This window comes from Xiphophorus maculatus, chromosome 1, assembly GCF_002775205.1.
Source record: "Xiphophorus maculatus strain JP 163 A chromosome 1, X_maculatus-5.0-male, whole genome shotgun sequence".
Lineage (NCBI taxonomy): Eukaryota > Metazoa > Chordata > Actinopteri > Cyprinodontiformes > Poeciliidae > Xiphophorus > Xiphophorus maculatus.
This window is the reverse complement of record NC_036443.1, coordinates 19,903,155-19,930,171: the sequence shown is the minus strand read 5'-3', so window position 1 is coordinate 19,930,171 and position 27,017 is coordinate 19,903,155. Positions and strand designations below refer to the sequence as shown.

Here is a 27,017-nt window from a genome sequence, read left to right as displayed (position 1 = left end):
GGTCAATTAATATGTATCAGTTGTTGCCTTTGCCAAACTTTGGATAAGTCCTGATGAAGCATGAAAATGCAGAGAAAACTTGACTCAAGCCATGCACAGTTTTGTCAGAAAATCCTCAATACAGCATGTTTGAAAGGGATCATTGGGTGCTGCACCTTAGACTCTTGACTGCTTACCACTGGAGTGGGCTGCTTGATAAAAAATAAAGGCTGTATATTTTTTGACACACTACCATCACTCATGTGCATTGCATTTTTGAGTGACCAATATGCCAACATACACGTTTTTCTTTTTGTTTTTTTTTTGACAAAGTTGGATGCACAGGGAGAACCATGCAAACTCCATGCAAAAAAGCCCTGGGCAGGATTTGAACCCAAGACCTTTATGTTGCAGTGTCACAATTAGTGCAGCAGAAGTGATGTATGACTAAATTATAGGGGACTTGTGAGTGGGCTGCACAGTGGTGCAGTTGGTAGCACTGTTGCCTTGCAGCAAGAAGGTCCAGGGTTTTCTGCTTTGAGTTTGCATGTTCTCCCTGTGCATACATGGGTTCAGTCCAAAAACTTGACTCTTAGGTTAAATGGTCTGTATAAATTCTCCTTAGGTGTAAGTGTGGGTGTGCATGGTTGTTTGTCCTGTGTTGCCCTGTGATGGACTGTACTCCGCCTCTGGCCCGTTGACAGCTGGAGATAGGCAACAGCACCTCTCCTGACCCCAATGGGATAAGGGTGTAAGAAAATGGATGAATGAGAAATTTGACCCTTTTATGATTATCCAACCATGTGAGTTGTTAAAATATCTAAATATCAAGAGAAATCAATTATAACACGACGGTTAATTGCATTGGCACAACATTTCTTGTGCACTAACAGCATGAAATGGCAAGGTGTGGCCACAAAATGGGTACAAACTGGCAAGATTTAAAGTGAACTGCAGCAACCTTGTTGAACCTCTGATGATGTCAAGGACCCAATTACAAAGAGAGATGAATCTGTCCTTTTCTTTATTGTATCTTTTTTTTAATCACCATGTTCTTTTCTAAAGTGTTATTTTTTTTAATTCGTTGCACAGATGTGCTTTTGTTGTCAGAGCATATTTTTACTTGAGGAGCGGGGCAATATCTATATCTATAAAGTATCTCCATCTACTTATGCAGGTTTAATACTCATAAAGGGAGTTTAATTTAGATTCCAAGAAACACCGCTAAGAATCTGGACTGTGGTTTCTATGCTCAGTTTGATGATGACAATCATATGTACCCTCGGTTCTACTGTATGAACAGGTAGATATGAAATGACAGTCAAATAGTATCCGCCCGCTGTTGCGTAAGAGCCGTGTCAGGAGACCGGTTGGTAGGTAAAGCAGTCGTGTTTATCCGCTTGTGAGGAAAAACAGTGAGAGGGAGGGAGCGATGTGGAGAGAGATTAAGAGGACGGAGGGGGCGTATATCCCTTCAGTTGCTCGTGGTTAGAGGAAGAGGCATCGATAGTAGAAGATAGCTGGACATAGAGGAAGCTCTGGTGGTTATATTCTTCGGATAAAACGAGGAAGACTACATTTTTCTGCCATTATCACAGAATGCCCTAGTCCCCCCACCCCCTTTTCCCCCAGCCTGCCGCAACAGACGCCATCTGAAAGGATCCGGACAGAGCTGCAGGTACGTCTTCCAGGCACCGACAGTTGCGTAGCAGCCGCTATGCGGGAATTCATTGCGCATTGATACTGTAGTGACGCTGCCTTTACCTGTGCCGGGCCGACTCACCGTTCAGGTTCAGGTTCCCACGCTACTAACCTGGGTTTCATTCAGTGGTGGTTGATAAAGACTTCAGCTTTTTATTGTTATTATGATTTCCTGATCAGTAGTCGCACAATCTCCATCCTAAAGGGCGCCAGGGAAAGGCTGGACAAGACACATTTCGCCCGGTGTTGTGCAGCAAAAAGCGCCCCCACCGATGTTAGGACAGTAACGGCGTTGCTACTCTCATTAATAGTTAACAACGGCACCCCGATAGTACTTTGCTACCCGCAGAGTGTAATAAAAGCTGCAAAGTCCTGAAGAACAAAGTTTGTTGGTCTCATTTATAGGTTACACGAAGTTAGTGTTTATTTTTAGCTACACTGGCTTGGAATTTATTGGCTAATAAAACTGAGCAGTGGAAGATTAGCCTATGCAGGATCAAAAGTGTCACAATTCAATAAATGAATAAATCATTGCATATCTACTTATATAAAGCATAAAGTACACACATCCGCCAATTAATAGAAAATCGGCAAATAGTTTCCTAATTAAATTATTTCAATTCAGAGTTTAGTCTGTCAATATCACCAAACAAAGTCAGTAGGACCAGTATTAGTAATATTATGGTAGTTCAGATCAAATGAACTGATTTGAAGCACACTATTAGGTCAGATACATAGGGCCTTTTTACTAGTTACTGTGGCCGAAAAGGTCTAAAACCTTTTTGGCCATTTCTGAATTTGACTTATTACAATAAAGGAATGAAATCACAAGCATGCTCAATAAACTTGAATTTGAAAAATGAATCAGATCACAGAAATATAGCCATATCAAAACACAATTGAAACACAGCAAAGCTATGAACAAATATTCCCCATTTAAAACATGTAATTTGAATGCTTTCCTTCATTAACAATAACCCAAAATAAACACAAGGAAAATGTATGTGCCCATCTCTTCTCAGATGAAAAGGGTATAAGTCCAAGGAACTCCCTTTCAGATGCCTGAAGGATTAAACTAAGTGATTGTGCATTGCCAAACAGGAACCATGAAATAAATAACTGAATTGTGCTTGTCATTTATCATTGCACTTGCAGATAAATAAAAAAAAATGTTGGCACATTTCTTAATTTTTTTATTTGATGAGTTTGTTTATAATTCTTTTCTTGGAATTGTGAAAAAAATAAATATTTTTTTAATATTCTTGTTGAATTGTGAGGCTATTAATATTTGATAGATGCCTACAGTAATTTTATTGTCAATTTAAATTTTACAGACTACCGGAATCTAGGAGAGTTCTGACAGATTACCTTAATTTTAAAGAAAACCACCACACCCCAAACTTGACAGTCAAATTTTTAGAAGAGCTTAAGTAAGATTTTACAGTTGTTTTGGTAAAGTCATAATGAGGAAGTCAACTCAAGAAGTACCGAAAAGGGAGTAAAACAACAAAAGATGACTTATGACTATGGCTCTGGCATCAAATAAATGATTAATTTCACTGCCTTCCAATGTTTATAAGGCTTTTATTCTGTCAAGATGAACAGAAAGTACTTTTCGTCGCAGGAACAAACTCTCTAAAAACGAAAACCTAAAGCTGACAGTGGAAAATAAAAGAATTGAATAGAAATATCCTTTATTTCAAGTTCTATTATGTCTGATATATTTTAAAGTTGCTCATCACTTCTCTTTATCAGCCAACAGTTCATTTACTGACAAGTTGTTTGGAACCTCAACATAATTTTATTGCATCCAGCTGCAACAACATGACAGTCTTGGGTTCAAGCAGAGCTGTGGTTAACTCTCTGTAGTCTGCAAGGTTTATGACTTGTGATGCCTGTAATTTATTTTCCTGAAAGTGTCTTTGTGGCTTAGTGGGATTCAAAAGCCGTCTCAAAAAGTCAGCAGACTTGCTATCTTTCAGGGTGTGTTTCTGGCAATGCTCAGGCGCTAATTAAAACATCAGAGTCCTAACAAGGTTGAAAAGATTGTAAAATTTCTGCTGAACTTTCTTTCCATGGTTCTCCAGTCACGTGATTTCACTGACAACTTTAATATATAAAACAGAAATAAATTTTCTGCAGGTCTCCTGTTTGAGGGAAGACAATTTGTTAAACAGAAAATTCATTGCAAGATTACCCCCTTTATGCATTGAAGCAGTTAACCATCATTTAATTTTTATTAAAGTACAAATTAAGTACAAATAAAGTACTATTAAAGTGAAGTGTTTGGATGATAACCTGATAATGGTGGAAGTCATATCCAATAATGGCAGGTCAAGGGAAAATTGGCTGATTCTGGTCTTTGGTTGATCAATGGGTGCATCTGTAATATCCTGGTTGCAGTCGCAGCCTTTGATCAGTGGCTCACTTCCCCGATAAGTTTTAGAGATATTCTGGGGTTCATCACCTTTAACTGGAACATCCTCTCCATCAATGATCAAAGACATCCGGAACTGTTTCTGGAGCCTCTTTTCAACATCTCCTGTGTGGTCGATTTCTGACGTTTTGATTCCCCCACCTTCCCTACACACATACATGCACACTGGGAGGCCTTCTTAACAACCTTTCTTGTCTGGGGGTAGATGGATCAGTTTGGTCTGACACTTATATTCTGTGACCTCACCTGGAAAACTTTCTGGGAAATCAATTTTCCGGGTTAGGAGCTCAAATATCTCGAGATCTAACAGTGAAACTTGAACAAAATAGTGAAGGGGGTGGTTTTTATTTTATTTTACTGGTAGTAAGGTGATACAGTGGGAGCTATTTGGAAACCGTGTGTTATTTCAAGGTGTGGAATTTTGTAACGGTTATTGGAAGGACCTCCCCCGTGGCTCACATTCCAACACAACCACACATGCTCCTTCTTTCCTTTTTCTTCCTGTCTCTCACATACTCACGTATTCACATACATTCACTTCCTAACACACCCACATTTCCACAGTCAGGATGAAGTACAAACAAGTTATACATCTGCACAGCTAGCTGATGGCTGAGCAGGAATGCTTTACGGTTATACACCACAGAGGACAGTGACCCTTTACATTTAGCTCCATATATGTTTATGTCTTTGTATTCCCAACATAGTTATTTACATCTTTTACAGCCCCTTCAACTTCTGCCTATCTGCCCCGTTTCTGCAGAAAGTCTTCTTTCTGTAGCCTGACTCTCACCGCTTCTTTTGTCATATTTATATATGCTCTTTGGACACTTTCTCCTTTAATTAACGTTGCAAATTTTCCTCCTTATTAAGGAGGAAAATTAATAAGCTCCTTATTACGCTTGTTAGAACCACCTTTACAACAAATAAGAAAACTAGTCCAAGTAATAATAGCTGTGGTTCAAGTTATTTCACTAAAAGGTTAGAATTCCTTAATTTTCTGTTTTATATAAAATCAAAATCTTCAAATCAAGAACCAGTAACTTTTATTTTACTCTTTATTTCTTTTTGGTGTATCCTGCTAAATCCCAGCTGGCACCTAAAAGAATACCAGAAATCAGCATCAGCCAAGAAAAGCTTGACTAGCACATCTCTATTCTTCACTGATGAGTGAGACCATTAAACTAACAGAACTATTGGAAAATTACCTACTTATGAAAATTGCATATTTGGGCTTGCCTTTTTTAATGTTTATATTTGCATTTCCTTTGTACTTTCTTGCACTCCACATGTTTCTGACAGTTTAGATTAAAAAAATAAATTATATTTCAATAAACCCAAGACACATGTTTTTATTTTAAAAGGTTCCAATGTACCCAATTTCACTAGCAGAACCAAAACACTGCTGGTCTTTGACATATAAAATCAAGTCTGAACCTTTAATAGAAGGAGACAGAAAGTCGTATAGGTCTAAGTACCAGCAGCTGTGCAAGGCAATTACCAAATTTTGTCTGTAATTGGCAAAATTGTGATTTTAATCAGGAGCCATCCAATCAATTACTACGTAAACAAGATTCCAGCCATGTCTTGGCTTTCTGTCTTTCGTGTTGGTACTTCATGCACTCTGTGCTAAGAAAGCTGTGTTGTCCTCAAACCTTCACTAAAAATCAAATTGTTGATGAGAAGCATTTGGATTGGTCTTAGTTAAGAGGGCTGATCCTAGACTGGCCACAGACAGAATCACTCAAACCAATGGAAACTTCACACTCTGTCATCCTGTCTGAAATCTGGTAAAAAGAAAATTAATGTTTGCAAGTAGGAGGGAGTCTCTGCAGAAGCATGACTGTGTGTGCCCCACCCACATCCACACACAGACACACACCTCCCAGGTTTCTTATGGAAAGTTTGTGCATTCACTCGTCATATTATAACATGAGTGTGTAGACATGACATCAGTGCTGCGACGATTAACTGATTAGTAGCAGCTGCTGCAGCACTTACTCATGTGGTTGTATAACAGCCAGGATATACCGTGGGCTAGGAGTTTATAGTAATCTCCAGATTGCTGCTTGCTACTGTACAGTTGGATTTTATCCATGGGCATTTCCTGCATCAAACAAGGCATGCATTGTGCAAGTAAGAGGGACGACATGCTCACCATGTTGCATTTTAAATTCAGAGTGAAGTGTCTCAGAGAACCCCTTGGGCTTTGCAAAGATAAAAATACTCAGGCCGTTCACCCATCTGCTGTCCCCCCCGTGAACAGTCTCAGAGGAACGTAATTTCTATTTGTGAGCCTGTGTGTGCATATTTTGGTCACTGTTTGAGGGATTCTGGCTGCAGTATGCACAGATGTGTCAGGGTCAAGAGAATGAATGACGTTTGCTCAACAGCGTACTGAAGCAGACAGCAGAAAGGCTGATTAGTTGTGTTTGACTGAAAAGATTTGTCTTTTTTTCCCCCAAATTCAAACTGTTTGGATGAGCTGAAGCTAAATTCACTCTTTTTTTGTATTGGTCCAGTGGACCAGAACATTCTGCTCTGTTTTTGGTTTCTGGAAAAGAGATTGATTAATTGTGACAACATTTCAAAAATAGCAACAAAGAGTTTTTCTGAATAATCTCTGCTTTGTTTCAGCATATTCTCATATTTCTGACCATGGGCTTACACTCAAATCCTTTTTATCTAGGTAGAAATAGTGTAACATACTCCATTAACAAAGAAGTTAGTAAGAGAATGCACACCTGCATGTGGAACTGTGTCACAATTTCTCTCTTTTTGCATAACTTCCTGGACTGATTGCCACATTTGATCAAACCAGTTCACCCTGCTGCATAGTTCTCATGTGTCCATGTCTTACTTTTATGAAATATAATCTGCCTTTGTTTCTGTCACTTTGTTTTAACGAGCTTCTCTGACTCCCCCATCATCTGTTCTATATTTGCATCCCTCCATACTTCTCTCCGTCTTAATTTTATTGCAGGTCTCCTCACTTTCATCACCTTGCCTCTTTGTGCCCTCTACTATCAGCCACATCAAGCCTCTTTCACCTTCTGCGCTTCTCTATCTGTATTTTCTCCTCTCTTTTCAAAATACCACTTCCACATGGAAGAATCAGCAGATTCTGGTATTGCATTCAAGCTACTTTGCTTCTGCCTCTATCATTTGGGTATTATCTATCATACAAAGCTATGCAGCTGAAAAACGAGGTAAAAGAAGAGAGAGGAAGAGAGTGACATTATTTTTGAAAATGGAGAGACAGAAGATGAGGTAGCTGAAAGAGGAAAAAAATAAACATTGAGGGTACTGTGAGTGGGTGGAGAGTGAGATGTCCTAACAGTTGTATTCCTGTACACACTGGTGTTTACAGGGATACATATTGTATGCACCACTGTACAGACTCGCTAAACACAAGATTTAGATTTCCTGAGCATGTGTTGAGAATTTCAAACTGGATTTTTTTGCATGTATAACCTGCATGCTCACTTGCACATTCCCAGACATATTTTCCATATACTCACACAGATTACCTTAAGCATATTTGCAAGCCCAGAACACACGAGCAAACTCTTGTGTGTTACTACAATAACTTTTCTGAGGTCTAATCATCATGGATGTGAATGGATGCAGGGTGACTCATTCGCAGCAAAATAAAATCTCCCATAGCCACTGATTTCTATTTTCTGAGCTTCCCCTTCCCTTTCAGCTGAAGTTTTACTTTGTGGCAACACTGTTCCCAGAGGTTATCTCCCACTCTGAGTCATAGGTAGAAACTAATGTGAAAGAGAAAGATTTATGCAAGTTGGAGAACAAAGAAGGGTGTTGCGGGATTTTACTGGCAGTTGTTTGGTTCGATCACTTGTAAGAATGCACAGTCCTCAAGGGCCTGGGGGAGTTGCATGTCACCTCTCTGAAATACGACAGTCAGCCTCACAACCTCTGGCATCATGACTCAGATAGCTTGTAAATAAGCCCTCCTACTTAGAAGCAACCACAGAGTAGACATGTGGAGGAAATAATCTTGATATTTTCCCAAAGAACCTTTTAAGGCACAGATAGGAGAAAAAAAGTTATTGTACCCATCTGTCACTGACTGAAACCATCTGTGACTCCCTTCATTTTGATTTGGTCTGTCATTTTGATTTACCACAGAAAGTTGAAACCAGATATCCACAAACACGAAAGATACATGACCTTATTTTTTGCTCCTGGTCTGACCAGTTTGGTCTTTTCCCGTTTTAAGTCAGAAAGAATTGGTGAAGATGGCAAGTAAGATTATCAACACTCCGGATCTACCTTCTCCATAGCACCTGAATGGAGGTGCTATGGACCTCCATTCAGGTCCATAGCATCTTCCATTCAGGTGAAGGTCCATAGCACCTTCACCTGAATGGAGGTGCTATGGACCATAGGTTTACACTCAAATCCATTTTATTTGAAAAATAAAAAGGCTACCATCAGGCAAGCTCAGAACATCTTGTCTGATGGGTCACATGTACTCGCATCAGAATATGTTCTTATGAACTCTGGGAGAAGGTTCAGGGTTCCCCTGTGCAAATATAACCATCTGAAACATTCATTTGTACCACTCTCCATTAACCTGATAAATGGCAGAGTAGCTGGGCCTGGACAGAATAACTGGAGGTCCAGACAATGACCAAGAGTAGTATGTAGAGGATGCATTGTATGTGAATAGAAATGGTTATAGGGATGTACTGCCTCTGACATTTATGCTTTTATATATATTTTTATTTTTATGTATTTATTCATGGTTACTGTCCTTTTGGATGGGCTTTCATTGTTGTATTGCAGTTTTGCCCCTGCTTCCAAGATAAATTTATCCTATGGGAGACTAATGGAATTATCATATCTTATTTTATCTTAATTACCAAGATTTTTTCCTGTCTTTCTAAATATCAGAATAACGAGAGAGAATTTTAAGAATTACATTCAAACCTTGTGGATGTATTTTGAAGCAACACCCCAAACACTATGTTTGTTTTTTGGAAATAAAAGCAATCAGGAACAGATGAAGAAAAACGTTTTGGACCTTCACAAGACTGTTTCATTCTTGAGTACAAGTTTCAATGGAGGTGCCACTTCACCTGTTCAAACAAACTTACACAAGTATAAAACCATGGAAATGTCTGGCCTTTACAGCTTTCAGTAAAGAGACGTGTTGTGTATCCCAGAGGTCAACATGTTTTAGCGCAAAATGTTTGCGTCAGCCCAAGAACCAAAACCCCTTAGGAAGAGATAGGCTGATGCTTTGTCGTTCATAATAAAATGAATTCTGTCCCAACATGGCCTGAAAGGAAACTCAGTAAGGAGGAACCTTCACTCCTAAAGCAACATAGAAAACCATGTTACAATTTGCAAATGCTCTCAGAAACAAAGAACAGAATTATGTTTGGCCAAAATGACCAGTCATATTTAAAGGAAGTTAAATGAGAAACTTACAGGAACAAATAAGGAACATAGTTAGCACTGCAAAGCAGGGCTGGCATCCTGCATGTTTTTGTTCTCGCCCTGGTTTAGTTCGCAGCTGGATCCAATGATGGCTCATTAGAAGGCCTAAGAAGAATATTGACATCCTGAAAAGGTTGTTACTACCACCAGGGAGAGAACTAAAACATGCAGGATGCCGGCCCTTGAGGACCGACTTTGGACACCACTGCTCTAGAGAATGTACGTTTTTATCTTAACTCCAAAAGGCTACAAACATATCCAAATCCATTATGTACCATGAAAGAGTAAAAGCTCAAAAATATAAAACAGAGTGACATTACTGTCCTTTCTTCAGCCTTCCTGGCACCTACTGAAAATTATGCCCTCTCTCACATCAGAAAAAGTTCTGTTGTCTTTTAAACAACTGATCATCAATCGCGACTTACCGTACTGAATTCACCCAATTTTACTTGCAGGACAATTTCTTTGTGCGCATTTCCAAGGCTAAGATTACTCTAACAAATTAAAAATGGATCAGTTTTTTTATACCTAATTCTGTAATTATTTCTGTTTAGTTATTATGTATTTTCTCCTTTTCCCCAACAGTGGAAGAATGGTGTGACATATAAGCCCCAGTTCCCTGAAGGTCCACTTTGCTTCCTTGCTGAATATGGCTCTCAAGCTGCTCCTGTTCCATACTTTGAACCTATTCTTCTTCCATTTATCCGGTGCACAGACCATCATTGGTTCCTCCTCTTCCTTCACCACCCTGAACTTGCCTAGCAACCCACCTTCACCTACCAAGCAGACAATTAGATTCTGGCCTTCTTTGCCTCCCAGAGGACGCACCGATCTTCCCATCAGAGTAACAATCCGGGAAAGGTTTACAGCTTTGAATGCAGTGGAGCAGGGGCATCGGATGATTCATCCAACGACACAGCTCAACCCATCTTTAATTTTTACGCAATCGCCACAGAATTTTACCAGGGGGCAAATTGCAACCCAACCAACTGTCTCAGGACCCAGGACTGACACAGCTAGTTTAACATTCATCAAGGCTTTAAAAAGGGAAGAAGCTGCCACAACTCCACTTTTTCCCTCTTTGGCATCCCATTTAAGTCTTGCAGAAGAGAGATCAATTGAAGGCTCAGAGGATGTTGAATCCCAAGGGTTGGGATCAGGCAGAGCTCTGGCAGAGGAGAAATCAACTGGTCATCAGCCAACAGTTGCTGAGGAGATGGCTCAGTATCGACCACAGGCGCAGACCATGACCTCCAAAGTTACGGACGAAGAAACATCATTGGATTATCAGAATGATGAGACTCACCTGTTTTGGTTGACAACAATCAGTGCAACATCTACAATAACACAACCAACGCCTAAGGCTGCGGAATTAACAGGTAAGTTATGAAGCATATCTTTATGATCACCTGTCTAATGATTGTCCCCCATTTGCTGCTAAAACATATCTGACCTGTTGAGGTATCAAATCCACAAAATCCTTTAAGGTCAGATGTGGCGCTTAGACATTAGCAAGGGATCCTTTAGGTCCTTCAAGCTGCGAGGTGGGAGTTCCATCAATCAGACTTGTTTGCCCACCTCATGGTGGATTGGATTAAATTGGGATTTGGGGAATTTCAACATATCAACACCTTACTGATTAGTAGCAGAGGTCTGAGTCATTATAGAAGACTAATTTCACCCCAACTGGTTTGTGGGGTGGAATTGCAATATCACATGAAACAAAATGTGGTGCACAGTGTATTCTGACACTTTTCTCTACCAGAATTTGCATCTCAGCAATTTAAGCTATAGCAGTGCTGGCTAACATTAACTCAGCCTAAGTGAGCTTTGGCTGCCCATACTGCAGACTAGGTAAACACCTGAAGATCTTCAATTAAAGACATAATTTTTTACTTCACCTTTCACTAGTCATAATGTTATGTGCTATCACCGTATGCATGTAACAGTTTCATAGCTTTTTGAAGTTGGTATTAAATGTCACTTGAATGTCTCAAAATATATTATCTTCCATTTTTAGGTACACGTGGAGCAAATCACCCTTCCAGTGACAGACTTCAGCCAACGCAGGGCTCCTCTGCTGTGACATCTCCCAAACCCACGTCAAGCTCCGCTGATAAACAGCCACAGACTGCAGGACAACCTGTCACAAACAGAAGCCCAGCTGGTCCGAATCCAAACAGTTCAACAGAACAAGAAACCCACACATCTACAACTGGTCTTAGGACAGTTACAACTCAAAGTGTCAAAACAGCAGAAATAGAAAGAAATACATCGAGAACTACTGTGCCACCGAGAGGTAAGAAACAAGAATCTATGTGTTCTGCAGTTACAACCACTTTCAGAGTTTCCTTTGTCCTCTGATCATTCAGAAAATAATTATTTATACAGCTGGAACCTTTTTTTTTACTGGAAAAGGCTTCAAAGGAAGGGAAAAAGGAGACAAGCTTTTCCATGGAAAGGGGGGCTGTAGTTGGGGTCAACAAAGTGAGAGACTAAAGTATGAGCAGGAGGTGAGAGGAAGTGGGTGGGTAGGACTGAAGGAAAAGGGCAAGAGGGAAGCAAATAAAGTCTGAGAGGAAGTAATGCAACAGAGAAAGTAGACAGAGAGGGGGAAGGTGTGGGAGAAGAAAGGTATATGGAGAACAGAGAGTGGGGATGAAAGCCAAATGGAGAGAGAAAAAGATGAAGGCAGGCGAAACAGTGAAAAATAAATAAAGGAACATTACACATGGAGCTCAAGAGACAGTCACAGCACATTTAAAGGGAGGCATTACTGGTAACAGAACCAGGCTTTTCTTAGACGATCATTTTTACAGCTGGTTTTTTGCTTGAAGTTCAGTTCAGTCAAAGTCAGTGTCTCCCTTTCAAACCCATATTAGGAAGTAAGAGCAGCAGTGCTTAGAGTGAAAAGAACAACACACCGGTTAGTCCAAGGCACTCGGGGTTGTCTGATGTGCATGAAATGGCTAAAGAGTATACGAGATTTATTTATCTTTACTTGGTAACCACAATACACGGGTGATAAACAGTACAATGCAGTAACTCTGACGATTCACGTTTTTGATCCAAAAAGGAATTTCAAGTGTCTATTATGAGTAATCAAAGGCAACAGAAGCCTACGCTATAACAGGCCGGCTTTTCAAACCTCGAAAAAGAGATGGACAGCTGAAGAGCATGCCCTCAGCTGTTTACTTCAGGGCAGTTTTTCCAAAACGTTTCAGCTTCCGACTCCCCAAGTACCAGTGAAAGGACTTTGTGATCAAAACTAACCAGTTAAAGATGGTTATAATACCAACACAAACAATATCAACTACCAGTGAATTTAATTTTGCTGCAAGAATTTTTAACAATACATTATTTTTAGATTTATAAATTTATAGCATTAAAAAATTCCAAAATAATTTATTTATCCAAAAGGAGAACTGAATGTTATTGGAACTCATGTATTTTCAAAAACTTGCTGTGATTATGAATCTCCAGAAGCAGTCAGTCTTGCAACAAATTTGAATAGGCCTCTGACTGAGGACTGTTACTGTAAAACGATTTCATCACTGTCATGACAGCGATAACTGTGTCTGGGCAGCAGAGACTGTATTCCACAGTAACATGTCCTGGATGACATAATCAGTCCTTGAGAGTCCAGATCATGTGTTTTTCTGCTTCTTAACAGGCATGCTTGCCAACTGGAAATTTTAAGGAGCTGTGATGGGTGACACTCCTTTAGTTTTCACATAATGAGTATCTGTGTTTTTTTCTGAATAAGAATGTGAAGTTGGGAGAGGGGCACTGCTGTGTTAGTTTTATTTCATTTAAAGGACTGTAAATGGGTGGAACAATTAAACTTCATCTCTAACTTTGTACATTCCTTACTTCTAATGTACATTCTCAACACCTGCATGCATAAAAATATATTTCTCCATTTAAAATATATCTCACTTACCACCATAACAGTTTAATGCACATAATTGTATGTTGCTCAAAAATATATAACCACAAGCCAGTGTAATGTCTAGTTCCGTGTATTTGGATGCTTTACATGTGGTAGAATGTTTGCTTCTCATTGATTAGCATGGCAATTGCATAAAAAGTAAATATGATAATGTCTGCTACAGGATAAATAACTGATGTATACAGTCATATTAAGTCCTATATGATTTAACATACCAATAAATAATGTAAACTTAATTTCCACCCTACTGAAGGACTGTACTATTTGTCAGTGGAATATTTTAACCACTTCTGGAATTAACCCTTCTAACCTCTAACCTGGGATATGAGGTCAGAAGAGCTTACGCTAATGTGACTTATATCAATACCAATGCTTTGTTATGCTTTGGTATGATAACATAGTATTGGTTTTTTAACAGGGTCATTTGATATTTTATTTCTTTCCTGACATATGATGAAGTGCCAGTTTTAAAGAGAAAACAAAAGGGTTGAGGTAAGCCTAAGTGTGCCCAGCTGTGCAATGTGATTGGCACATCTGGAATGTGTCTGGATTTCATCCCAGTTTGGGGAAAACATGTTGAAGGAAGTAAAACATACCTTTATGTAAATAAAGAAGCATGTCTGAGATGTGTATACAAAGCGCTTTTACTTTGTGAGGGCCAGGAGTGCGTCAATGGAAGGAGGGAGGGAACAAAAGGGTGAAACCTATGTGGGAAGGAGTCATTTATCACTCTGTCAGTTTTATGGAGGTCTTCTGGCGGGCATAGAGTACTTCAAGTGACTAGATGTTTGAAAGTTTTACCATTGATCATCTTATCGTTAAAAATGGGTGAAGATGATTTACAATAAAGCCATCAAGACGAGTATCCTATTGCTTAAAGTTCATAAGATCACCTTTCTCATGGCTACATTTTCCGTTGGTGTTTTTCCTTAAAATGAAAACTAGAAGAAATCTTATCACTGAATGTGATCATAATACAACTGGGTGTTTCCAGGTTCTTCCAGTTGGATAAAGTTATGAGCTCTGTGCAAACAGAGCCTGAGTCATAATGAGCAAATTATAAACAGAGAGATGCAAATTTGTCCCATGTGGGATTCTGGTAATCTCTGAATGTGTGCAGAGCTTGCCTGATATAAATTTATTGTGACACTGTGCTGTGCTGCATAATAAAGATGTTCTTGTTAATTATATAATCTCAATTAAGCCACACAGTTACTCTGAATTTCGGATGTGTTTATTATTGCTATTCTTGCTAGCAAGAATGACCAAATGAATTCTGAAAGAAATTTAATTCATCAGTGATTCCAGCTGCCCTCCTTGGTGGTTGTTTTTAGTGCATCATACAAGCCCTAAAGATTATTTGCTCAGAATGACAACCTGTGGTCTAGGTTTGGAATTTTCTTATTTGACCAAATATAGTTTTCTGATATAAACACCATATTCACCAAGAAGGACGAAAATATTAGCTGGTGCAAATTAATTTAAATTTATTTAGAAATGGTTTTTACAGTATAATGATGGTTTGTCTTTCTTTACAGACCTCTCAGAACATACTTCTTAAGCTTTTGTGGTATTACAACTCCAACCTATCGAAATAATGGTCAATTAATTTAGTAATCAATTAATCATTAAGTGGAGTATAGACTTTTTAAAAAGCCAATTAGCTGAAAGAACATACTGAGAGCAGTAATTAAGCCAAAACTGTACAAAACATTTATGCATTTCACTATTAATTTAAAAAAATAAAATCTTCATCTGTAAATATGTACTACCCAAAACTCCTCAAGGGCCAAAGTTTTGCCTTCACCTTGTTCAATTTCTGTAAAAAAAAAAAGTGCATTTCTAATATTGTATAAAAAAGGCTTAAAGAGAAATCAGCAAAATATGGCAATTTTTAAAATCCGATTAAGCAATTAACCATCTGAATAATCGATAAAATAATTACTTAAACAATCATTATTTACAGTCCTACTTCTATGCATTTAGTTCAACTTGTCCCACAGGATACATTTTTTTTTACCTGTTCAGTGTGTTTCTTGGTCTTCATAATACTGTTTGGTCATTAATGTTCTCTAAAGAAAAAACTCCAAGGCCTACATATGACAGCTGACTGGATTTATTCTACGATTAAATTACCCACATCTACAGTATTTACTAGATGGATTTTTCAGCTAGTAGCTTGCACTCGGGAGCATTTATGGATATTATAATAGCATGCATGTTTTAGCCCCATTCAGAGTTTTAACTAATTTGAAAAAAAAAATCCTGTTGCTTTTGTTTTTTATTACTTTGGTCTTTCACATGAAAATTTTAAAACACACTGAAGTTTGTGGTTGGAATGAGACAAAATGTAAAAACTAATGGATATGAATACTTTCTGAAAGCACTGCATTACAGACCTTTAGCAGTGCATCTAAGTTTCTATTCTCTAAAAAGCTCTTGCAGATGTACAGTATTATTCTATGATGGTGAGCTGCACCCCTCTAGTGGATCTCAGTGGTACTTCATGCTCTTTCACTGATTTCTTCTACTTTAAGATAGTTGAATATCTCTTTGTTGTGATTAAAAAAATACTAACCAAAGGCATGTTCTACCTTTTAGGGGACTCTTCACGTCTTACAACCAGTGTTGTTCCTGTGATCCGACCCAGATTTGGCCCCACGTATCAGGAGGAGAGGAACCGCTCTATTCTGTTGGGATATCCACAGCAAGCTCCACACTCTACTTTTAATCCAGCCCCATCTCCAAGTGCCATTCCCTCTACGAATGGCACACTTCTTTATTGGGGTGATTTGAGTCGCAAGTTGGCTTTTGCCTGGGAACTGCATGTCTACGGCACAGCAAGCCTCTTCCTGCTCCTGTTTGCTGGAGCTGCCCTTGGCCTGACTCTGTCCCCCGGAGCGAACTGTCCTCATCGCGGGGCTCTTGGACTTGCCAACGCTCTGTTGTTTCTAGCTGGAGGCCTCAGGGCAGTTCTGTTTTTCATCGACCCTTATGGGACACGAGGCATCTTCCCTCGCACAGCAGTTACGGCCCTCTACAACCTGCCTCTTCATCTCTTGGTGTGGGCCCAGGCGTCAGTAGTACTTCTTGCACTGAGGGTGGCAGGAGTCAGTGTGTTACCTCCAACCTTAGAGCACCCCCCTCTGGTGGCTGTGCTTACTGTGTTGCAGTGTACACTACTGTTAGCTGCTGATCTGTTGTCTCCAGCTCTGTCTCCTGTAGTACCAGTAACCCTCCAGGTCCTGTCCTTATGTTGGGGCCTGGGTATCTGTTTGGGCTATCTTTGCTATGTATTTCCACGTATACGCTGCCCTGCTCTTCCCCATCACAGTGTTCCTGTTGAGGCCAGGAGGAAGACTTGGACGGGGAGCCAAAAAACAGCAGTGATTCTGGGAAGAGTGCTGGCAGTCTGTGCAGTTCTTGGAGCATTATGCTGCGGCTTGCATGTCCACGCTATCTTGTGGCTCTATGGACTCTTAGGAGACTGGACGCGTTTTAACTGGGGATGGTGGTTGATGCATTTCTGGGCTCGGCTGCTGGAACTAACCTGGGGTTTTTTCCTACTACTAATGGGATCCTGGGTGTTCTGGAGGCCTGTCACATGCCGGGCAAGGGAGGAAGGAAGGCAAGATGGCAGCACAGTGGATCTCCCAACTCCTGGTCAGTCTGTTGGTTCCCCTCAAAGACATACATGCTGGTCTAAGATAGTCCAAAGTCTGAGAGGTAAACCCTGCAGGAAGTCTGAAAGTAATGGTGTGGGAGGCGGAACAGGGGGAGCAGGAGGACCAGGAGAGGTGCCGAACAACTGGGCTGGACAAGAGCGACCTGGAGCTGATATCAGCAAGAGTCTTATTAGGAACCAGAGCCATGAGCAGAATATGGCCCAGCCACGCTTGGTCAAAGACAGTAACTATGGACGTAACCACGGGGGCCACCCTGAGGACCGAGGCATATCTGAGGATTCCACTAGCTCCCTGCTGAGACTGCAGACTCTGGGTCAACCTCCTCATCGCTCAGTGAGTGGCAGCCTGGATCAGGACAGAGATACATCTCTGTCTTTCTATGAATTTGACCTGCGGCCACCCTCCCCTATTGACCTGACTCGCAGCATTGATGAGGCTCTGCACAGAGAACATTTGGTCACAGGAGGGAGTCTGTTTCATCCAGTAATCCAGACTCCTTCTCCGGGCTCTGGGATCAGCCAGGAGCATTGGCTTCGCAGGAACAGTGATCCTCAGCTGCTTTCTGAGAGCAGCGAAGCCCCAACAGAGTCCTCCATGCCTCTGGGGGGTAGCGTTCTCAGCAGCGTACCCAGCAGGCAGGTGACTGCTCCACCCACTCCATCCCACCAGGGTCACAGGTGGGCTGGGAATGGTATGGTCAACGTTCCCTCATCAGTTTCTTGCCCAGTGTCGCTTCGCCCCTCCAGAACATCTACAGGGAATTTGGATGAGGATGGCGTGGATGACACTCGGCCGTTTATCACCCCAGATTCTGAAAGGGCTCGAGCAAGAGCTGGGAGACCCGTTGGTTCACGCAGTTACCTGGAAGTGAGTCGACATGATGATTCTGCCAGTGTCAGCAGTGAAATTATAGACCTTTGAACCACACAATGGACCATAAAGACCAGTTACTGCACTTCAGATATTCACACATTTGTTTCAGATTAACGCAGGGGAGATCTGATCAGACGTCCTGAAGTTGGCTTAGAAATAGGAACCAATGTAAAAGAAACTTTAGGTGATTTGTATTAAGCTCATCACCTTTATCTTTAAAGTCCTTTTGTTTCAAGAATTTACCAGGTGAATGGATTTTACTGTAACTGGGAGATACAACATTTTTAACACACCACCGACACAGCTTTTTCCATTTTTTTCACTCACATAATTTTATCATATGCTGTGTTTCCACTGTAAGAACCTTTTCCAGGAACCAGGACAGTTTGTTTTTTACCCCCATCATTTCCACTGCAAGAGCCAGAGCATTATCAGCAGCGTACAAAAGTAGAAAGAAATCTTCTGGTAAATAAAAAAAAAAATAAGATAAATAATAACTCAGTGAGTATCTCAGTGTTTTGTAGTGCTTATATTGAAATACAATAATGGAATCACCCAATCTTAATGGAAAGATAAATTAGATGACTTCTACTAAATGCTGAATGCATTTGTTCATCTGTAAAGACAAAGCTGGTTTGAGACAAACACTTGAATCTGTGATGTGTGTTTTACAAATTAATTTTAAGTTACATAGAAATCAGGCATGCTATTGCTGTTAAGCATGTGTCATTCTTACTCCTTCAATGATTTAGGTTTTTGAAAATATGGACTACAATCTTTAATTTTAAATTATTTTTCTTTGTCTTTTGTTAGTGTAGCCACTGTGAAATAACGACATAGAACCCCGGGCTGTATACCAGCGTTCTAGCTGACTCTGAAGCTGGAACTCGGAGCAGGAAATCATAGCTTTCTAGTTGCAAGTTGGACAACAAAAGTTAAGTATTTATTTTGGTGCCATCTACCACTATCAAAGCAAGCTGATAATATATTTCTATTTTATGCACTCAAACACAATACTAACATTTTAAAAAGTAGATAAGTTAAAGCACTTACTGTTCCACTGGTTTAATAAAATCTATACATCCAGAAGTGCTTAGTTCAAAGTTTATACCAGTAACTTTCTCTACAATGTGGATGCACACAGCAGGTTTGCTCTTTGCCTTACAACTTGCAGTGTTGGAATTCCGACTTTAGGAGACATTCTTGTTATTCTGTCTCACCTTGAAATTCCAATTTCCAAATACAGCTTGGTTTCCTCTCGTGGTCGGATCCAAATATGGGTAAAATTTGAGTAGGCAAAACTTGTTTAGTTTGACACCGTTGCACTTTTTGACAAAGTTTAGAGCAGCTTTCATGAGTTATAAATTGTAGTGGCTGTGACAACATGTATTGCAGAAAATTCCAGCTTTTTGTTTGTGACCTAAGTCTCTCTCCCAAATACTGGATGAAAAAGATTTCAATCAGTGTTATTTCATTGATCCTGTCATTATAATAAATAACATGGTTTCACACGCTGCGGTAGAAACACACGCAACACACATACTGAGTAAAACAGGAGGGTCTGTCAAAATAGGATCTGGGTTACAAAGTGGGAACACACTTGCACATAATTCTGAGTTTAATTTTTGTGGGACCAGACGTATATTAGACGAGGAAACATTTTAGCAGCTATGCGATGTGCTCAAGATTAGTGATGAAGGTGGTAATTCTCCTTTTATTGTATGAAATTAATAAAATGATTTAAAATGATCACCTTCCTGTAATGTGACTAAGTGTTAAAGGTCCCATTTGTTTCCATGAAAGAATTCCTAAGCATATCATTGGTTGTAAATTTGTTTTAGAGGGTTTTTTTCTATGTGCTTTTGTTATGTAAAGATGTGCCATACATAATCATTACTGGTTGCTGTGCTGTTCTCTCTCTAGGGTCTTAGCATTTGTATCATGGTGACTCAGCAGCAGATTATGTGTAAGCTCTTATTTTGCTGTCACTGTTGTACTTGTTTGTTTTGTCTTATAAGTTAAAGCTGGTTACATAAAGATACAGGCAGTCAACAACAACCAGAGAAGCCTCCCATGCTGCTGAGGATAGTAGCTGTTTAAGATACCATATTGAATTCCCATGAGTTTGATGCATTTTATTATTTTAGGTCGCTGCAGAACAATGCTTGTGGGATAACACCCATTAATTACCAATGCCTTTTAGTGCATTTTTGCAGAATCTGAATCAGATTTTTAAACAGATCAGTATTGAATTAATTATATGCTGCACAGCTTTGCAGGGCTGCAACACACAGGACTGGCTTGGCTTGAACTTCAAAACACTTATTATACCTGAGTCAGTGACAAAGCACTTACCTGTTTAGACTGAAGTATTTTACTACTATCTTTTAGAGATAACATGTACAAGTCACAATGTAAATACTGCCCTTTCTAGTGTCCATGAATAAAGTTGTGTTTGAAACATAGTTGTTACTGTGAAGGACAATCTTAAGTGGTATTTCTAAAAGCTCAGGTTGGAGTTGATCAGATTTTTGGTTGTTAAATTTAGTTCGTAGGTATCGGCAAAATAAATTTTAGTCAAATAAATTTGCCTTAAAAATAATACTTTTTCAAGTTTAGAAAAAATTCTGGATAGATAGAAAGTATTTATGTTTCATAATTGTCAATTCTGAGCCTGTTTTAACCCCCAAACTGATTGTCGGAGTCGGAGATTTGGATTTGCCTTCAACTCTTCCTCATATGCAAGAATAATGTAAAAGAAAAAAACACACACATTGACAATAAATGGTTATCTTTTTAATTATATTGAATTTCTAATTTATTTAAAAGGGGGCAGCATACATAAATTAGTAGGAGAAGTTCACTCAAGTTAGGCAATAAACTTGTTAGTCATCAGTAATCTTTCTGCCTCATGTAAACCCAGGAATTTATTTATAGAGGACCATTTCCCATCAAAGGTCATAAAAAGGATTTCCAATTCCTATCCAAGTATATTAAGTCAAGTTTATTCCAGTTTATATTCAGATCAGTGCAAATTACCATATGTAAACAAGTTTTAAAAGTAGCTTCAGATGCAATTCCTTACAGACCAATTCAATCTGGATTACTATAAAACACAGCCAAGTTTAGTTGATTATATAATACCAGATAGCAAAGTTATCTATGGAGAATTTTGTCATTTATGCAAGTGAAGTGTACTAAAAACATGTTACACAGTCTAAACCTGAAAATGTGTGTTGCTTTTAATGCACCCCTGTTCTGTGATCGGGTTGCAAATGTCTAGTCACATTTGGGGTACAAATAACACCAAATTTAGGAATTAAAAGTTTAATTTTGGCTCACAATTGTACATTTATGGACTTAATGTTCTTAACTTTGTGAACAAAACATCTTTTGTATACAAATTATTTTCTTCAGCATCAATTTTAGTGTCTTGAACTAAACTTACAGGGTAAAGGAGTTTGATTTATACATTCAAGCTATGTGAACTTGAACTAACAAGACTCCAACCTGAGTGCAGATATTGCTCATGAGCTGTGCAGATGATTTTACCTGTTGAGATGAACGGGAAGTTGTGAAGTGATACTTAATATAGAAAGGACTATTATTGCAAGTTTTATAAAGTGTCTAGATAATCTAAATTTGTTGGATGTTGATTTTTGCTTTGTTTCTGTCCATACAAGACATGTTTATTGAGCCATGTGTAGCCTGTTTATACTTTTGAATCTGTTTTTTGCTCTCATTGCATTTTGAGTATGTATTGTTAGACAAATAAGAATTTAGAGATATTGTCATTAAGTCTAGTTACTGATGCCTTTTTCCTCTTTGCAGATGGTCCATCACTCGTTTTCTGATTATTTTTGTCTGACCTGCAGTACCTCCTATTGATGTGAGATGCTTGTTGAGTTTTTTTTTACAGTGCGGTGCGTCTTTTTTGTTGCTGTCGACATTCCAATGAGCCGGTATTATTTCACTGTATGAGGACTTGTTGTCTAAATGGCCACTGTGGTTCCTCCAGCTCCCTCAGGGTTGTTCCGTGAAGCAGTATGTGCCATAGAAAATGCATATAATGTTCCCTGTGCAGTCTGTTTACTTTGCTCATTGAACTCTTTGTTCATGTATTTCCTGCTGCTTTTCACATATGAACTTAAATAAAAACCTAAAACACTTAAGCTCTTATGATTGTTTTTATTTGTGCTCAGTGGTAATACTGTTACTGGGCGGTTACAGAACTGTTCGAAAGCTTAGATCAATATTTCTCATCTTCCTTTGATAGTCTTCATCAAACTGCTCATTCTGGTTAACAGTGAAATGATTCTTCCAGTCACCAACCTTTCCTAAAAAGAAAAATGGAGAAATAATGATTATAGTATTAATCTCTACGTCACTGATTACTTTTTTACTGCAAGCAGTGGGCATCAAACGCCCCCGTTATGTCACGTTTAATATTAATTTACCAAATAAGGAGAACATGATAATTTCATAACATTTATCCTGTACAAAAACTAAAAGTGAGTTTACATAATTTGGTTTTATTTGGTGCAGGTCCTTAAATTATTTTTGCTGCAATACATTCTGGTTCAGCAGTAGCCCTCAGTTTTTTATCAGTTAAAACAAATCTGACTTACCTGAAGCAAAGTTCAGGTAACAACATAACAGGTTCACATTTGGCAAAAACCATAATCTCTTTATTTTCCTGTTCTTGCCATATTCCATTCTGCTCCCTTCCTTTGCCCCTCCCTCTCCTGCTGGCTGATGATATTTCCACCTTTTCATCAGCTTCTACAAAATCCTGCTTCGTACTCAGTGTGAGATCTTCTCTCATCAACCTTGTCACAGACATCAAGCGTCCTTTTCCCCTGATTGGGCACCTGACCACATTCCTACCTGTTTAGAATTCTCTTCTCTATGCAGTCCTGTTGGCAAAATTATCCTTGGTAAAAGAACACACTGAAAATCCTGCACAGTTACAACCCCGAGGAGACAAGATTGAGTTTCAAAAGAGAACTTCTAGGGAAACCACCTCTGCCAGGATCTTTACCACTTCCTGTTTCTGCAAAACGTCCAGTTTGTTCTGCTGATCATTCACTTTAACCATCTTTTTGAGAGTCTGACCTAAAATCTGAACCTGCGAAAAAGTTACTGACCATCTTGCACATTTTCTATTCTGCTAATAAAGCTCATTGAACTTTTACTTGGTGGGAGTCTGTGTTCTGGCTAAAGTTCTCAAAGACTTTGTTGAGGAACATGCAATAATCTGAAAAATCCAAACAAAATGATTGGCTAAGAACATTTGAATCACCAAATGAACTGCCTAAAAAGTACAAAGCGTTCCAAATACCCAGCAGTTCAACCCCATAGAATTATAAGGGTCAGGAGGAAAATACAGCTGACCTTTGCGCATGAAAGGTGAGATCTTGAAATCCAAGACTTCATCAGCTGAGCCGTTGGCCATCTTGTTGTGTTTCATGTTGTTGAAGAGAGATTTTTCTGTTACTTCTTTCTTTAGGTCCGTGCTGGGTGACAGTTCCAGAAAGGAGCAGATCCGGCTGACTTCTCGTTCAGTATCCTACCAGAGAAAGCCCCTCTTATGCTGTGATTGCATTTACAGACTGACAAAATGAAATATAGACACCACCCACCTCAATGAGATCCTCATAGAACAAGTACAGGATGTTAGATCTGGTCTTTGTCTTCTCCCACCAGCCTCCCACATGGTCATTCCAGGAACCAAAGACCACTGAAAGGAGTCAGAAAGTCATGTCACAAGCAGTAAAATTATCTTTGTGTTTTCAGATATTCCTCCCATTAGTTTGTTACTCACTTTTTCCATCCACAAATCTCTGCAGAAAACTGTTCCAGTCTCCAGGCTCTGGCTGGGCCTTATTCATGCGGTCAAAATGAAAATAAGATACAACTGTGTCCTTTGCATTGCGGGCTACATAGATGATCTGCAATCAGACAAATATTATGGAGAATTTCTTTTAAAAAGTTCAGACTTAAGAGAGATTATATGCAGGGGAATCTGGCAATACATTTAGATTGTGGTAGCATAATATCACTAAAAATCACTGAAGCTTTTTCTTTGAAGGTACTTTAATGTGAGTACATTTAAGCAGGAAGCAGTATAAAACTCACTGCAGCATTGAGTAGCACCTGGGGTAACCAAATCTAAATAACATCATTAAATGCTGTGTGCATACCTACTGATTGTTTGGCAAGTGTGGAAGGAAAAACCCATTTTCTGTTCAGCTATCAAAATGTAAGATAATTTCTAATCTCTGCTGGGACTGTAGAATTGTTTGTTTTTGTTAGCTGAACTTTCTTTGAACTTTTAAGCAACAAGCAGTCCTTGCATGATAGTAAATATCATTAGGGAGAAGTACCAATTTGTTGGCAGCAGCAGAAGTACTAACATGTTGCCCTAGGTGGGTCCTATCGCCTTCTGACCAGTTAAAATGAGAAAATGAGATTCTGTGTTATGTTAAAGTGCAGTTCTGCCCCTCAAAATTTTCGGCAACAAGCAAGGAGAGTCTATACTCAAAAAATAGGAACACTAACCCCTTAATTAACTGCAGAACATTTGTTCTGGCAAATCTAGCAAGTTTTATTTTTGATCTTCTTCTATTGGGTTTCCCCTTTATGATGCCACTTTGGGAAACCATTCTAACAAAATTAGTTGGGGAACCTGTGATGTTTCTCTTCCAATAGCATTGTGAACCTTATTAGATGCATCAAGAATTATTTTAAATATCCAATATCATTTATTTTTATGAAAAATAAAATTATCACAAAGGCCAAATTAACTCAGAAAAGATACTCAGTACCCAAACAAGTCATAGAAAAAAAAAGCCCTGACTGTGATTAACAGAAGCTAGAATAGGAGAGGACTCAGGACTTTGGACGATATGAAAGAGATTGCGCAAAGCGAAATGGTCAAAGATCCTTCTTCCTGTTTGCTCCAATCTTGTGAAATGGTAAGTGAAAAGACTAAGTGCTCTTTTTTTTCCAGAAGATAATTATGAAGCGTTCTGTATTTGGAATAAACAAACCTTGGAATTTTGTTCCCAAAAGGACTGGGGAAGAAACTGGACTGGTAGGTGTGTCTTGATAATGCGTGGAAAGCTGTTTATTGAATTCAGTTCATCCACTCCTGGTAAAGGAATGCATTTTTTTTAAACCAAATAAGTTAGAATTTCATTTATCTATTAAGTCATTTTTTAGAGAAATATACCAGAGGGAAACCCTGGTATGCTGATCTCCAGAAATGGCACTCTTTCATGAAGTGGCACTGAGTTCTGTCGGTCAGGTGATGTTTGACTGAAGTACAAAAGGTCCAGGATGTAGGAGACCCATGTGTTCCCTTAGAGCCATAAAACACATAACATTAAGATAAATTGTTGCAAACTTAGGCACAAAAGCAAAGAGACTTTGAAACAAAGATAAACTATTTTTAAAACCTACCTGCTTTTGGATAGCTCACCAACACAATATCATCTGGCCTTGCTTTGAAACTCTGTATGTTAACCCAGTTGTCAGTGAAGTATTTGGTCATGGAGACTCCATTGAAGTCGAACAGTGTAGGTCGAAGAGGTAACTCCATCTGCTGGGTGTGTCTTAAACCTTTTAGGAACAAACAAACTTTGTTCTAGCACTGGAAAAGATCAGACCAAGCCCTGAAAACAGAAAGAAAAAGTGTTATAAGACATTTACTTCACCAGGTGAAGTAAGAGGCTGGAAAACTGCTTTTAATGAAATGCTTCACAACTTGTGAAATAACGTATATTGGATTACAATATGACCAGTTTCAGTTTCATAAATTCGCTCTGAGTTTTAAAAGATGCAGTACATGTTCTACATTATGAATACAAATGAAGTCCATACAAATTGAATGTTTTGAACGAACATGAACCTGCAAAGCCATTGTTGCTCCTACAGAAGACAAAAAGAGCCTAAGTAAAGCTTTTCGCAAGTTTTGAATATCTAGAAGTGTCCAGTCACATTCCTGCTTACATTTCTTCTAAGAAAATAAGATGTTGAAAGAAAATAGGCTAAGAAAAATTATACTAGAACATTATGCAAAAAACTAAATTATAAAAATGACAGTAGAAAAAAACCCTGTTTTGCTTCCTGCCCTGTCCTGCTTTAAGTGGAGGACTTTGGAAGAGATAAAGCAAAAGTATAATAAAGTAATAAAAATATTTTGACCAGAATGGTTCTGCATCAATAAGCAGTGCCAGAAACATGAGGTTTCATGGAAATTGATTTAGGTTATATACACAACATTTCTGACATTATGGCAGTTAAGACTATACATTTACACTTTCCAGCAGCAGCAAATTGTGACCATCAAATTATATATACATTACTAAAAAAAAGTGCAATAACCTGGTAGTGCTTACAAAGCATCTCAACTCCTTTAAAAATGCATTATAAATTTGTTAGCTCACCTGAATGTAAGCACTGCTAAGCAGAGCAAAGTTAGGTCCTTATCTAGAACCGGTCCTTTTGAGTTCAAGTGGTTGTAAAAGACAATTTTTATCAGTTTTCAACCAAGCTTTTGCAATAGGAGAAGACACAGCAAACCGCTTCTACAAGCTGCTCACCGGGCGTTCTGAAAAACTTCAGTTAGAGCTTGTCTTTTATTAGCAGGGAAGGGAGTGGGAGAAAAGGAAAAGCAAGTTTTTTCTTTGCAGCTTGTTCATCTAGTTCACAAGGGCGGGGGAAGATATAACATCCTGTTAGAGAGAGCCATTCTACAGAGACGTTCTTGTAAGTGTGGAAGACACAAGTTTCAGCCTAGTATCAGCTCTCACACACACACACAGTAGAAAGCTAAAATCTAGAAATGAAAAACAAACTAGTAATGTAAGAGTAATAACAACACATAATTCTAACAATCACTGTCCAAAGGTATCCT

General features: G+C 39.0%; 2 protein-coding genes across 4 annotated transcripts; one reads left to right on the top strand and one right to left on the bottom strand.

Moving 5' to 3' along the window:
- The first annotated feature begins 1,241 nt into the window (after positions 1–1,241).
- On the top strand, positions 1,242–22,269 carry LOC102222442 (proline-rich transmembrane protein 3). 2 transcript variants are annotated; one of them, XM_023332168.1, is made up of 5 exons: positions 1,243–1,657; positions 10,172–10,965; positions 11,607–11,885; positions 16,140–18,091; positions 18,911–22,269. In XM_023332168.1, the coding sequence occupies exons 2-5, from the start codon at positions 10,236–10,238 to the stop codon at positions 18,935–18,937; spliced, it is 2,988 nt and encodes a 995-aa protein (XP_023187936.1). In that variant the 5' UTR covers positions 1,243–1,657; positions 10,172–10,235; the 3' UTR covers positions 18,938–22,269. The 2 variants fall into 2 exon arrangements, with proteins under 2 accessions (XP_005801765.2, XP_023187936.1); XM_005801708.3 differs by having other exon boundaries at positions 1,242–1,657; positions 16,140–22,269.
- On the bottom strand, positions 22,266–26,935 carry LOC102238300 (cytosolic sulfotransferase 2-like). Of its 2 annotated transcripts, none has more exons than XM_005801685.2 (8): positions 26,548–26,935; positions 25,562–25,773; positions 25,332–25,460; positions 25,150–25,250; positions 23,922–24,048; positions 23,740–23,837; positions 23,492–23,666; positions 22,266–22,434 (listed from the first exon to the last, which is right to left on the bottom strand). In XM_005801685.2, exons 2-8 carry the CDS (start codon positions 25,698–25,700, stop codon positions 22,322–22,324), a joined length of 882 nt encoding a protein of 293 aa, XP_005801742.1. In that variant the 5' UTR covers positions 25,701–25,773; positions 26,548–26,935; the 3' UTR covers positions 22,266–22,321. The 2 variants fall into 2 exon arrangements, with proteins under 2 accessions (XP_005801742.1, XP_023187978.1); XM_023332210.1 differs by lacking the exon at positions 26,548–26,935 and adding an exon at positions 26,010–26,539.
- Positions 26,936–27,017: the final 82 nt, after the last annotated feature.